The sequence below is a fragment of the Ranitomeya variabilis genome, chromosome 7 (assembly GCF_051348905.1).
Source record: "Ranitomeya variabilis isolate aRanVar5 chromosome 7, aRanVar5.hap1, whole genome shotgun sequence".
Classification (NCBI taxonomy): domain Eukaryota; kingdom Metazoa; phylum Chordata; class Amphibia; order Anura; family Dendrobatidae; genus Ranitomeya; species Ranitomeya variabilis.
The window spans coordinates 162004955-162019961 of NC_135238.1; the positions used below are offsets into that span (position 1 = coordinate 162004955).

A 15007-nucleotide genomic window follows, 5' to 3' on the forward strand; every position below is an offset into this window, starting at 1 on the left:
TATATTTTATTTAATATAATCTGGTCTGATGGAATTTTTTAAGGGTTCATTTGGGTAGCAAGTGTGGGCTGACAATTTAGGAATTAGAGCAAGGCGCGAAACCCCAATCTTATTGACGTACCGTATTAGAGTACACATATTCAGATTCTCATGTCATGCACAAATCACTGCTGAACCCAGTAATTCATTTGCCTATATAGACCCATCTCAGGTCTTTTTGCAGAAATGGTACTTTTGTAGAAAGTTCCATCTTCTGTGCCAACCACTGATTGACTGATATGAATTACTTCCCCCTGTGCAAAGAGGTTCTTCAGCAGCTTTAAAAGGGAACCTGTCACCTTGGAAAAAGCTAGTTACCTGCAGATGTAGGCTAACAGTGTTGCAAGGCTGTCCAACCCCCTTACTGAAAGTACAACTGCCAGGGAGAAAACATCTTTATTTCCTCCCGGTGATTGATGGCTTGTTCTGCACAGATGCACTTCAGAGCTGGCGATCAATCAAAGAGCCCATCCCCATGAGTGAAAGCCGGCGGCTACTGAGAGGAAGTAAGTTTGATTTCTCCCAGTTATCGCACTTTCAATAAGATAATTATGTAGATCTGTACCTGCAGATTAACCCTTTATTTGAAGGAAAATAGCAGTTTCTGTGCCAATAGGTTCCCTTTAATAATGTGGCGTCCATTAAAGAATTATTAATTAATGGGGGACTGCATGCACCATGTTAATTTTGAAGCAAAGGTCCAGCGGTAACTGAAAAATTTATTATAAATGGTGATAGACATATTATTGGTCCAACCTATTCAGTCGCACAGGGGCCCAAGAGGTAAGAGGGCCCATTTTCACCTCCAAATCAGGCGGAATTGTGCATTATGAAGAGCTACTGTACTTTAAGGGGCCCATATAATGTTCATGCACAGGGGCTCTCTTCTGTCTGTGTCCGCCAGTGAATAATAATAACTTGGGAGTTCCATGAGCTTTAGTAATATACTCAGCCTTATGTTTTGTGGTAGTTTATGGTTACAGAAGGTTTTGCTTTGCAGCTTAACACTTACAGAAAAAAAACCTTTACGCCGCCTTCTACTTCCGACATAAATCCTGGAGTTGGTGGTGTTAAGGGATGCGGGAAACGGTTTGTCTAGGACACTAAGCATAAAAAAATAATTACTTCATTACAATTACCATAGTAAATAAACAACTACTTTAAGTATTAGAAAACCAAGAAGAAGAAGAAAAATAATAGATTGATGTAAAACTAATGCTGATGACAAAGTGTCACAAGTTCATTGTTAAATTATATTGTCTGTGACGCTAGAAAGATGTCATGCACATAAAAACAAGCACTGTGTAAGCACAGCTTATATCTTATTCTTAGCAGTCTTATTTCCCCTGAGAGCTTAAATTCTAATTTCGTCTCACACTGGCAAGTGGCTGGAGTCATTAATGAGCGGGGAGATGCAACAGATTTATTTGAAACTAATTTTTATTGTTTGTCTGGGTAAAAAGTAGCTGCTGTTTCAATTCACTGTAATTACTTCCCACGCAATTTTGCACATCATTCATTTTAACTGGTAAATAAAGTAATATGTCTGCAAATAGGAAGAACTAAAATGACAAATATCCTTCCAGTGCTTAAATGTATGACTCGAAAATCATATGTGCTTTGAGGTTTGTCAATGACTTCATTACATGTCATGCGTATTTTCTGTAGCAATATGCTAACGGAAAGACTATGGATCAGTCAATAAAGATGATGGTGACTAAGTATGGTCAAGGTATTGAAATAAAATAATTCCCCATTGCCTCTTCATATTACAGCTAAGTATAAATATATGATAAAGCTTGTGACCACCCTTTAGTGAAGAGCAAACGTGCTCGGATAGAGTGTTATTCGCGCATGCTCGTGTGTTGTTAGGCTATCTTCGGCGTGCTCGAATACTATGTTCGAGTCCCCGCGGCTTCATGTCTCAATATGTTCAACATCTGCAACACATGCAGGGATTGCCTGTTTGTTAGGTAGTCCCTGCATATGTTACACCTGTTGAACAGCTGTGAGACATGTGGAGCGCCCCCATAGGGCAGTGGGGTACTCGGTACCGGGTCCTTCAGTTCTCGATGGGGATGTCACAGTGGTGACCTGGTCCATGGCCCTAGAGACGTCCGTGTAAAAGGGGGAAAGGTCTTTAAATGGATAATGTTCGTGACGCCACCTGTGGTATTTGGTCAGGGTGACCGACGCTGCTTTAAGGGGTCCACTGGGGTGATGTTATGGCAGCTAGATGGTATACCTTCCCACAGGTGAAGTGTATCCCCAGGGCTTCCCAGTGTGTAGATTGTGGATGATGAGAGGCGCAGTGAAGAATCCCCTTATCCAGGTGGAAATCAGTAGCCTTCCTCTAGCGCCTGGGTGTTGTAGTACCTTACTGCTGATCTTCTCATAAGGTCCTCACAACTGTGGTAGATGTTCTAGATGTTGTGTCTCTCTCTGTCCCCCGGATGGATAGGACAAACCCCATGACCGGTGGCGTGAGGCTTTTTACAGGGACTCTATCATGCCCCAGCCTCTCGTGGGTGCCACCTTGCCTCCTGGGTATAGGTCGGGCAGGTAACGTGAGAGTAGCTGTCCTGCTGGTCTCTGGAGCAAGGCATAAAGGACTGTTGCTCCCTCGGTGTTCCAGCTACCGGGATCCTGCACCTCAGAAGGGGGCAGCCTGTGCAGGGCAGAACTCCTTCTGGTTTCCTCTCCTTTTGCTATGACTTCTCACGTTTTACAATACAGTTCTCTGTTCGTGTCTCTTTCTGGAAGCTGCTGCACGTGGGGCAGGCGCAGCTCCGTGGCCTTCTGTCTAGGCCTCTGATAGGATCCCACCCCTGTCAGGGACCAACTAACTGAGCGGAGCTCAGCTAGCAGCTGCCTGAGTCAAGCTCAGCCAGCTTCTGCCTTCTGACTAACTTTCTATCCAGACCACCAGTTTTACCTAATTGTGAAGAGTGCCCTAATAAATAGGAGCATAGCTCCCCCTGGTGGACTGGAGTATGAAGTGTGTTGTGTGTTGGTGTTACCTGATAGTGAGATCTCTTTTATTGCCTCCAAGCATAACATCACTCCCCCTAGAGGAGAATGGTATTGCTGCAATGACCAGGACCCTGGGGCACTGCACATGCAGCCGCGGGGACTCGAACATAATATTTGAGCACACTGAAGATACTCAATTTACACACGAGCATGCTTGAATAACATTTTATTCGAGCACTCTCGATCATCACTACCACCCATCAAATTTAAAAGCTCTTTGTCAGATCTTCTATACTAGCAGAGCAGATGTTGTGCTGCCAAGGCTCAGCTCAGAAGCTCTGCTATGCTGGGCAGACACCTGGCAATCATATTGATTGCTGGGTCCAACAGAACCACCACCATTGAAAATGGTACTATTCACTACACATTGCTCATTGATCGCTATATAGATGACAAAGGAGAGGACAGAAGCAGCATTAATTCGCTTCTGTCTTATATTTTGGATCCCCAGCGTCATTGACAGTTGGGACTGCAGGAGTAGGACCTGTCATGTAAAATGACGTATCAGCAGAAAGAATTTTACAATGGTTCCTAAGATGAACTTCTCTTTGTCAGGCTAGTGCTGGAGAGGCTTTGGCATGTGGTTTTGTGGTTTACCTACCTACATTCAGGGTGGGTTTATCACTTTGTAATACATACAGCTGTAGCAAAGGTTATCGTGACACCATCTTGATAGCTTGTCACAAAAGATTGGAAAAGAAAAGAGAAGGAGGATTTCATTGGCACAACCAGCCAGATAATAAAATGGAATCTTTCATTTGGTAAAATTAAAAAAGTGTTAAAAATAAGACCTCGAAAGCTGACACGTTTCTGATGTACAAAGACACCCTTTCTCATAGGATATAAGAGGTAAATGTGAACGCTACTATACAGCTTTGGCAAAAATTAAGAGTCCACCACACCAAATCCCTGTCATGGGCAGCCCAATCTCCAGACCTGAACCCCACTGAAAACCTCTGGAATGCAACCAAGAGGATGATGGATAGTCACAAGCCATCAAACAAAGAAGAACTGCTTACATTTTTGCGCCAGAAGCAGTGGTGGGAAGCATGCCAAGACGCATGAAAGCTGTGATTAAAAATCATGATTATTCCACAAAATATTAATTTCTGAACTCTTCCCGCGTTAAAACAGTAGTATTGTTGTTTCTAAATGATTATAAACTTGTTTTCTTTGCATTATTTGATGTCTGAAAGCACTGTTTCTTTTTTAATTTGGACCATTTCTCCTTTTCAGAAAAAAAATACAAAATGTATTGCTTGGAGATTCGGAGACATGTTGTCTGTAGTTTATAGAATAAAAGAACAATTTACATTTTACTCAAAAATATACCTATAAAGAGAAAAATCAGACAAACTGAACATTTTGCAGTGGTCTCTTAATTTTTGCCAGAGCTGTGTATAACAGCCTTGATATGCCAATTAAATCAATTATGGTAATTAGCGATAGTCAGCTGCGCCTGTCTGGTGAAATAAAATTGCATCAAATAAAGTGAAATCCATCCACAACTTAGATTGATAAGTCTAAAATTGAAAAAGCAAAAATATACAAACAAAAAACTATGAAGACTAATAAACCATTAGATTCAATAGATATAAAATAAGTGATTTCTAGCATTTATAACATGAGGAAACTTGGTATCTAATTGTAATTTCCAATAAGCCTCACGTAATGCCAGCTGCTTCTGCCAGTTGCCCCCTCGTATTGGACGATCAACCTTTCAATGCCAAAAAAAGGACAGTTGAGAAAGGTCACCTTGTGTGTGGTGGTAAAATGTTTTCTAAAATGTTTTACCTGAATAGCCTGTATTATTGTTGTTAACATTGGAATTGTGTTACTGCTATTCTTTTCTTTAATTTCCTCGTAGTATATCCTATGTAATAAAGAGTGCAACTATTACACTGAATGCAATAAACTACATGGCTGGATTCACAGTTTATGAAAGAATTGATTCCATATTGTGTGACGTGAGATGAATGGAAGATGCGTTTTCTGTCTTGTTGGAAAATTTGAAGAAATCTGTAATGGGAAGCCAATATGTTGATGGTTTGGGGCTACGGAGGAGAGTAGGTGATAGTATATCACTAAGAGAGCAATGTTTCCAAGCCACACATTTTCACCCTGCTTCAATGATGGTGCGAAGGGTGTTATCTGGATTCACGACAGGTACATACTTCAAGATGATGAACTTGATAATGTTGTGGGCTTTACTTATCTGGCTGGTTGTGCCGGTGAACTCCTCCTTCTCTTTTCCACTATGGCTGCAATCACCAGCGGATACGGCACCCACCAGATGGACTCCACCTGAGAACTGAAATCGCTAATGTGGTGAGCTCCTAACCTCCCCTGCCCCTCTCCCAACTGTGCTCTCTTGTCACAAAAGGTTGTCTCCCTCTACACTGTGACAGCCCTTCAGATATTTGTAGACAGCTATTAAGTCTCCTCTTGGCCTTCTTTTTTTAAATCATAACATTCCCAGATCCTTTAAACATTCCTCGTAGGACATACTTTGCAGTCCACTCAGCAACGGGCATGGAGAAGGTGCTGAAGACCCACCTGTCCAGCTAGTTTCCCATGTGACTTGGTCCCCTAAGTCAAATATATGTGGCTAAGATCATAGAGCTGAAGCCTGATACCCGTGGATCCCTCTAAATGGAATCTATCACAAGGTTTTTGCTACCCCATCTGAGTGCAGCATAATATAGGGACGGGACCCTGATTCCAGCGATGTGTCACTTATTGAGCTGCCTGTTGTATGTTTGATAAATTCACTGTTTTATGTTTTGCAGATTCAACAGTGGCTTGAGAAAGTATTCACCCCCTTGGATTTTTGCCTATTTTCTTACATTACAACCTGTGTTTAAATATTTTTGTAATTCGATGTGTGTGTGATGCATCAGCACTAAATAGTCTAAGTTGGGGAAGTGAAGTGAGAAAAATATAGGTGTAAATTAAATCTATGGGATCATATAACTAAAAATTGGCATGTGCATGTGTATTCACCCCTTTTGAGATGAAGCGCCTAAAAATTTCTGATGCAAGCAATTACCTACATAAGTCACATAATTAGAGAAAGGAAGTCCACCTCTGTGCAATCTAAGTGTCACATGGTCCGTCAGTATATACACTTTACCTTTTCTGAAATGCCACAGAGGCTACAACACCATAAAGCAAGAGGCACCACTAACCAAACACCATGAAGACCAAGGAGATCTAAATAACAAGTCAGGGACAAAGCTGTTGAGAACTACAAATCAGGGTTTGGTTATAAAAAAAATATCCCAATCTCTGAAGATCGCCCAGAACACCATCAAATCCATTATCATTAAATGGAAAGAACACAGTATCACAAGAAACCAGCCAAAAGTGGGCCGCCCACCAAAACTCTCAGCCCTGGCAAGGAAGGCATTAATCAGAGAGGGACCACAGAAATCTTGAAGGAGCTGCGGAGTTCCCAAGCAGAGACTGGAGTATCTGTCCATATGACCACAACAAGCCATACACTCCATAGAGGTGCCCTTATTGGAAGATTGGGCAGAAAAAGGCCTTTACTTACACACAAAAATTGTAAGGCTCATTTTAAGTTTGTCAAAAGACATGTGGGAGACTCCCCAAATGCATGGAGGAAGGTGCTGTGGTCAGATGAGACCAAAATTGAGCTTTTTGGCCTCCGAGGTAAACACTATGCCTGATGCCAAACCAACACAGCTCATCATCCCAAGAACACTGTACCTACAGTGAAACATGGTGGTGGCAGCATCGTACTATGGGGATGTTTTTCGGCAGCAGGGATAGGGAAAAAGGTTCGAGTCAAGGGGAAGATGGATCATGCGAAATACAGGGATACTCTTGAGTAAAACCTCTTTCAGCCTGACAGTGATTTGATATTGGGACAGAGGTTCACCTTCCATCAAGACAATGACCCAAAGCATACTGCTAAAGCAACACTTGAGTGGTTTAAGGGGATGCGTGTAAATGTTTTGGAGTGACCTAGTGAAAGCCCAGACCTTAATCCAAATGAGAATCTGTGGCCAGACTTGAAGATTGCTGTTCACCAGAGGAATGGACAAAAATCTCACTAGCAAGATATGGAAAGCTCATAGAAACTTATCCAAAGCAACTTGCAGCTGTAAATGCTGCAAAAGGAGGGGCTACAAAGTACTGATTTTAGGGGGATGAATAGTTATGCACACTGAAACTTTCAGTAACTTTGTCCAATTTGTTGTTTGCTTTACGATAAGAGGAAAACCAAATGTTCACAATTGTAGGAATGTTCTTTTCTTGAAGTTATGCAAACCCTCAAAAAAACAGTGAAATTCAAAGTTGTGAGGTAGCAAAACACAAGAAATTCTAAGGAGGGTGAAAAATATTTAGAATTGAGAGTCCTCAGTGGTTGATACCTTTTAATGGCTAACTGAAAAGATGGTAACAAATTGCAAGCTTTCGAGACAACTCAGGTCTCTTCATCAGGCATAGAAGGAGGGTGATAACATTCACAACCTACTGTAACAGTTCTCTGAATTTTGAGTTCTATATAACGCCACCAACCCTTCTGATTAGCAGATTTCTGTATTTCTGTGTAGACTGTGCATAGGCAGAAAGCTGTCAATCAGTGGTGGAGGTGAGGCTATACTGAGCTGATAAAAAATAGAGGACTACATGGCAGCAGATTTACTAGTCCTCTAGTAATATGCTCCTCCTGAGAGCACAGTGATTTTATTAAAACTACAGCTAGCAGCCCAGTAAGTGACACATCGCTGGAATCAGGGTCTCTACATAATGCTGCTCACAGATTAGGTGGCAAAAACCTGGTGACAGATTCTCTGTGACCTGTAAATCATGCCCCCTTTTAAAGACCATAAAAATTAGCATCAAATAAAAAGGCCCTGGTAAACCAGGGAAGCAGTGAAGATGGAATACGACCAACAATGGACACTTTTGACCTGGAGACGCGTTATCGTTAAGAGATTGCAGAAGCCATTTACCAATGTTAAGTGAGATGTCGAATTAGCCTTTCTTGTTCAGGGATCACCCAACGCTCTCTTATATGAAACAAGGTAATCATTGATGGATCTGATTTTGTGGAAGTGCGGATCCTTACAAGCTTCTTCCTTCCCCCTAAGTCTGGGTTGGCATTATGTATTCTAGGCCTCATATAAATCACACACCCCTGCAAAATAGTTATCAGACATTTCTCATCAGGCTCCAGACTAATTGCCAGAGTTGGAAAGCCCAGTCTGTTTCCCGTCTAGCAGAATGTGTTCATTAGCATTAGTAAACATTCTTTGAATTACATGGCGCTGCTCTGTTAAGAATGGGAAACATCCTTATTTCTTTGGTCCTCTTCTCCTCATTGAAAAACCTAGAAGTCAATTTTTCATTTTCTCTGCAAAATTTTGCTGGAATTCTGGTACTGATTGCTTGTCCTTTTGTATGTTTGAGGCGGGTATTACATGCTGAGTTTCTCAAGATTTCACAGTTGCAATCCCACAGTTTATTTACGACTTGTTGATGCATCATATTTCTGATTTCTTCTGATTGGTCACAGCCCCAGCAGTCATACATTTATCACCTTCCCATCATCCCCTTTCCTCCCCGCTCCCATGTTTTGATATAGTACTATTTTTCTTCCCTTGCACATCCGTTACAGTTCTGTGGACTATATCTGTGCTATCCAGTTGAGTGACTGAACTTGCTCCTACCGTAACAATTCTCATGCAGTGAGTTGTCTATCCATGACCGTGTGTCTTGCATGATTGTGACATTTTTGTTATTTTTTTCCATGGATTCCTGCATGAATCCATCATTGTACTAGCTGTGTTAATTTTTTCTGTACTTTTAAAAAAGTCAATAAAAAAATGTATCTGCAGGTTTATGACCTACATCACCAAACCCCACCTGTCAATAAACAGTCTGGAAAGTGTTAAAGTTGTCCAATTCGAGTGCCACCCCAATTTATATGAGAGATCCGAAAATTGCTGGGTGTGTTTATTCATCTATTGGAGTCGCCCCATGTTGGACAATTAGACGTATAGATGAGAAGTGGTTTGTGGATGTGGCCACGCGCTCATATCTCTGTCCAGCAACTTGTACAGGAATTCCAAAGATTGAAGAGTGCGCCTCATCGTCTATTAAAGGAGTTTTCCCATCTTGGAGATTTATAACTTATTTCATAATAGTATCTATTCCACAACTGAACCCCACAACTAACTAAAAAGGGTATTCTCAACTTTGAAGGGTTTCTCCTATCCTTGGAAAGGGGATACCATCACAACTGCTGGGCCCCCAAAAATTAACAGAACTGGGGCTGTGAAGCATGTGAATAGAGCACAGGTCGATCATGTGCACTGGCACTCCATTAATGCTTAATTGTATCACCAGATATAGGTGAGCAATGTGCTTGGCTGGTCTTTGGCACCCCCATAAGAATAAATGGAGTAGCAGTACACATTCACTCTATTCACACAGGGCACTTCAGAGCCTCGGTTCTTGGGATCAATGAGGTGTCCCAGTGGTTGGAACACCCGTATTCGGGAATTTATACCCTATCCTATGGATAGGGAATAACTTTCAAACTTGAGAATACGCCTTAAAGAAATGGGTCCAGTCACGCTCTGTGGTCAGCGGAGAGGCAGTCCGCGGTAATCAATCCTATAGGCATTCTGAAAATTGCATCCATCTCACCAGTGTAGTCTGTAAATGGAAGATTATGTCTGCTTTTGTTCTGTGCACATGGCCGGATATTTAGTAGTCACTACCATTGTTAGATACAAATTCAACATTTCAAAGGCTTGAAAAAAATATAAGAATTTTGTTTATGAGGAACGGGGGGGGGGGGGACTCTGATAATAAAAGACAGAGGTGCACCTATGGATGCGCCATGCAAAGAATCAGGTAGGTTAAAAAGACAATCCAAATGAGTTTCCAGAAGAAAAGAGATAGCTAAGCTTCAGAGATGCGCAGCATGTTGTGATTACATTAATAGACCGCTTTTCATATAACCAATAAGAGCTCATCACAATTCACAGGGAAGCTTTAGACGAGCTTTGTCGGTAAACAAGAATTTAAGGGTATTGTACGGTCAAAGAGAATTTAGGAAATGTTTTGCAAGAAACTTAAAGGTTCTTCTGAGTATTCAGATAAAGCTGGCAGATTACTTTACATCGGACTCACATTTCCACAGGGATACTGCAATCAATGGAGAGAGAAACAGAAATACCAGCTACAGCTAAAACAAAAGTGTGCCAGCGATCATCGGCCAAGGAGATGCCACGAAAGGTTACTTTAGTCGGCCATTCTTGGGAGTTCTCCTTATTCCAGAATAAGAAGTGAAGTTTGTTTTCTGAGTATCTCAAGCCAAGAAGAACATGTCCTCTCCCTTCTGTTATCACAGTAAAGAGGTACTCATTCTTCTACAAAAAAAAAAGAAAAACAAACAAGTTGGATAATTACCATGCATTGACTATAGGGCTAGTTACATAGTAAATGTTACTGTAAGAGCATCTGCTACTACCGTGCTTCCCCAAAAATAACACAGGGGCTTATATTATTTTTTGCTATGAAAGATGGGTTTGGGCTTATTTTCAAGGGATGTCTTATTTTTTCCCATGAACAACAATCCATATTTATTCTCGAACAAAAAATTCAACATTTATTCAAATATAATCATGTCGCCACACACAGACAATGCACATATACATGCATATACACACACACACATTGCACATACATACTGTATGTATATACACACATTGCACATGCAAAAGTATGTACACATACATTGCACATATACATGTATATACACACACATTGCACATACACATGTGCAGCGCCCCAGAGTCCTGGTCGTTGCAGTACTGTGGCTCCGCCACTATGGGGAGCTATGGTGCGTCTGATGGCACTGAAGGAGTTCATCTAATCAGGTATCACAGACACCAATTCATTTCACCGCCGGGCCTTCAGGGGGAGCTAAGGGTTCTATTCATTAGGCCACTCCTCACACACTGGTAAAACTGGGGGTCAGGCAGGAAGTTAGAGAGAAAGCTGACTGGGTTGGAACCAGGCAACACCTTGTGGCAGAGGGTGTTGTAGGGGAAGAGACAGTAGGGTCTCTGTTAGGGGTGGGATCCTGACAGAGGCTTGGCAACGAGAACGAACGTAACGGGACCGTGCCTGCTCCGGGTAGCGGCGGTGCCCAAGAAAGGATTAGAAGAGAGATAGATTGTGCTGAGTGAGAAACGAGATCAAAGCGATAGGAGAATACCAGTAGGAGTCGTGCTGTAAGACCGAGGCAACATTCTACTGAGGCGCATAACCGGTGGCCGGAACGCCGAGAGAGTATCATAATATCCAGCTTCAAGCAATACTCTAAACAGCGGCAGGACAGTCAGTCTCAGGCGGGCTGTCTAACTCAAATCACCTATGAAGTCTTGGGGGGCAACTTGTGGAGAGGGGCGTCTCTAGGGTCCCGGAAGAGCTCCGAGCCTACCCGTCAAACGGGTGCCGTTCCTACCCGAACCTCAAGGAGGGACGGAGGATTAGCAGAGCATCATCTAGTCGAGTTGTGAGGGAACTTAAGAAACAGACACAACAGTTGTGGGGACTTTCCTTAAGCACAGCAGGGAAGGACCACAACACATAGCGCAAGCAGGAAGGCACAGATTTCCACCTGTGAAGAGAACTCTGGAGGTGCCATTGGACCGGCCGGACTTGCGCAGCCTGGTAAACCGTACTCTGGACTGAGGACTCAGAGATCTTCAGTAAAGAGGTAAAGAGACTGCAACCTGGTGTCCTCGTTATTTACCGCGACCTGCACCTCACAATTGCACCGTTACACCACCACTTATTGCACCGGACGTCCCCCACTGACGGACAGGGCCACGGACCGGGTCTAGCCACCGTGACAACCCCAGAACTGAACAGAGACTCTCAGAGGCCCGGCTCCGGGTATCCCTCGGCCCTGCGGCGGTGTGGGGGCGCTCCAAACTTGGCGTCACGAACAGGATCTACTTAAGCCTGAAGGATCAGGTCATGTGTTCCTTGGAACTGTGATTTACTGTGCTTGGACTGTACTTTATTGCAAAGACTGCGTGTTGCCACTTGCCGCCAAAAGTTCCCACCAAAAACCGCCGCCATTGCTGCGCCAAAGAAGGAGGAGGGCGTGCCATGGGGGGAGCCTATCAAAGTGGCGCCCGATACGGCGACCGCCCCCTGCGTCTCTTGCTGCAAAGCGATGACCTGCCTCGAAGCAGAGAACCGCCCTCTGACTTGCAACAGCGGGAAGCAGGAGATGGAGAAGCTCGGCCCAGGAGAAATGGCGGAGTCCGATGCATGCATTGCCACCGATCAGCAGATCATGATGAAGAACAGCGAGTGTCGGAACGGGGAAGGAGCAATCCCGGTTTACCCTCGTTTATCGGAGGCGGACCCGTGTCCCCTGCAGCCGGAGGATCCGAAGCCCCTGGAACAGATAGCGGAGGAGGAATCACAGCGAGCGGAGCCGCGTTCGGGGACCGCATTGGAGGAGCCGCGGTCCGAGCAGCAGCCGACTCCAGCGTTCTTGTCAGCGGACCGGATCGGCATCGGTGGAATCACATCAGGTGCAGGTACAGAAGACACCCCTGCCTCCACGCTCGATCCCGCTCCCGCGACCGATCCTCCCCGTAACAGTAATCCTTCGTTCACGATCGAGCGAGTGGTCCTCGCCCCCAGTGCAATGGGGAAGTTATTACCGCCACTACCAACTAAGTGGGGGGAGCCCATAGATGTGGGCCCGGACGGAGTGATGTTCCGGTGGGACACTCCCTGGGTTGAGCAGGATGGGGTCCCGGTGGATGGTCTCACCATTGCGATACTTACCTGGGGCCAGTACAATCAATGCGTGCTCCAGCACTGGAAACGGCGAGATGAAGTTGAACAACGGGAGACGCAATGCAAGAAGTTTGTACATGGTGGGAAGGACGTGGTAAAGCGGGGAACTGTGTCGGCCTTCCACCCAAGGAAAGGATGGGGCTCCATACAGGAACTGGGTCTATCGGCTGACGTCTTTGTTGCTAGTTACGACGTGAAAACTCCCTGCTGTGACCGGGATGGCGAACCACTACGAGAGGGGGATCAGGTGACGTACACCCGTCACTGGAACGCACAAGGATGGCGTGCCCGGAATGTTCAGCGATGTGAGCCTGAGGGAGTGTCACCTGTGGCCCCAATCATGGTTGACCCAGGTTTGCCAGATCTCATTACTGTCACCACGGTACGCTTCGTAGTAGCTCCCGAACTTGCAAGTAAGGTCAGCCTCCAAATCCAGACACCAGGTGATCTGACGACCCCTGCGGGACCTGCCACCGGCACAGACGCTGCAGCCGCCGGGGGTCAGGGGCCAAGGCCACCTGAGTAGGAATAAACCTCGGAAACCTGAAACTGTACATAGTTCTTAACTGTTTGTTGTTTCCTCTTTTACTGCTAAACCTGTCCAGGGTTAATTCTTCAATGGATCCCTTTGTTGACCCGGGATCCCTGTTTGTTTATTTGTCTTCGAGTTTGCACAAAAGTTGAAAGAACTGTTGTAATCATGGACCGTGCGTGATACAAACTTTTTTTTGTAAATAGTTTGCACCTTTTTAAAGGCGCTTCCTACTGGTTTTACTTAAAGACTCTTTGCGAAGATACCGCACCGGAGCCTTTGCTGAGTAAAGACTGGTAGCCAGAGAAGAAATGTTACCCCTTAAAGACTTGGTCCCCTCCCTTAAAGGAGACCTCCATGTTTTACATTCACAGAACTGTATTGCTTTAAGATTGATGGATAGCAATAATGTCTTGATGGACGAAAGTGATGATAATCTTTACATGTAAAAGTTATATGTATCTGATTAGTTAAGTTGTAAAAGAAAAGCAGATGATGTTTTCAGAAGGAAAGATGCAGTGGACCCGTAGGGGCAGACATAGTGTCCTGCATAGTTGTTAGCACAGAAGTTAAAATAGAAGGCTTAATGTTCAGTAGAAAATGTTTTGATAATGTTGATAAGGAAATGGGGATAGAAGGTAAACCCTGAGTCCTCCATAGGAAGTTAGTCCTTTTAGGAAAAGAGTTAATAATGTGTTACAAAGGACAGAAAGTGAGCCCGTAGGGGTTAGTTAGTGAGTCCTTTTAGGAGTCATGTAGAGATGGCTCAGTGCTCTTAAATTGAAAGAATGTTAGGATCTATACTGTGTATAGAAGTCGAAAAGGCAGTAGGCCCTGGCTGAACGGGGCGGTCCTGTAACCGAAAGGAGAGGCAGTAGGTCTGGTGCCGATAGGACAGGCGGTCCTGCAGATTTAGAGAAGGAGAATGAAAAAGTTAATTTACCTTATAATGTGATTATAGGAAGGCCTTTAGTGGATACAGAGTGTATGTCCTTAAAGGCAATGTTAAAGTACTGTTCAACAATTTTTGCACTTAGTAGAATACCCGATTGGGTAAGAAGAATTATTTATAGCATGTTGCTATGTTATTTAACCATGTTTGTAACGTTTAAGTGTCCTTACCTCCCATAAAGGGAAGCCTGTTCAAGTATACTTGTTGTTATTGCACTCAAACAAAACTGTATGTCTTTTTGCTAACTTGTATTGTTGTTTTTCTTCCCAGTCCCGGAGTACTGTGTTTAACCAGGGGGGAGTGCAGCGCCCCAGAGTCCTGGTCGTTGCAGTACTGTGGCTCCGCCACTATGGGGAGCTATGGTGCGTCTGATGGCACTGAAGGAGTTCATCTAATCAGGTATCACAGACACCAATTCATTTCACCGCCGGGCCTTCAGGGGGAGCTAAGGGTTCTATTCATTAGGCCACTCCTCACACACTGGTAAAACTGGGGGTCAGGCAGGAAGTTAGAGAGAAAGCTGACTGGGTTGGAACCAGGCAACACCTTGTGGCAGAGGTGTTATGGTTCTCAATGGCAAG

The 15007-nt window shown here is 44.0% G+C and overlaps 1 protein-coding gene across 3 annotated transcripts in view; it reads right to left on the bottom strand.

The window, feature by feature from the left end:
* The window catches only part of TSPEAR (thrombospondin type laminin G domain and EAR repeats), a 292494-nt gene that overhangs the window by 188839 nt on the left and 88648 nt on the right, over positions 1–15007 (bottom strand). For all 3 annotated transcript variants that reach the window (XM_077272147.1, XM_077272148.1, XM_077272146.1), the window contains exons 3-4: positions 10246–10484; positions 1052–1142 (exon numbers count right to left, since the gene is read on the bottom strand). In XM_077272147.1, coding sequence (XP_077128262.1) covers positions 1052–1142; positions 10246–10484 — 330 coding nt within the window. The remainder of the gene's footprint in view (positions 1–1051; positions 1143–10245; positions 10485–15007) is intronic.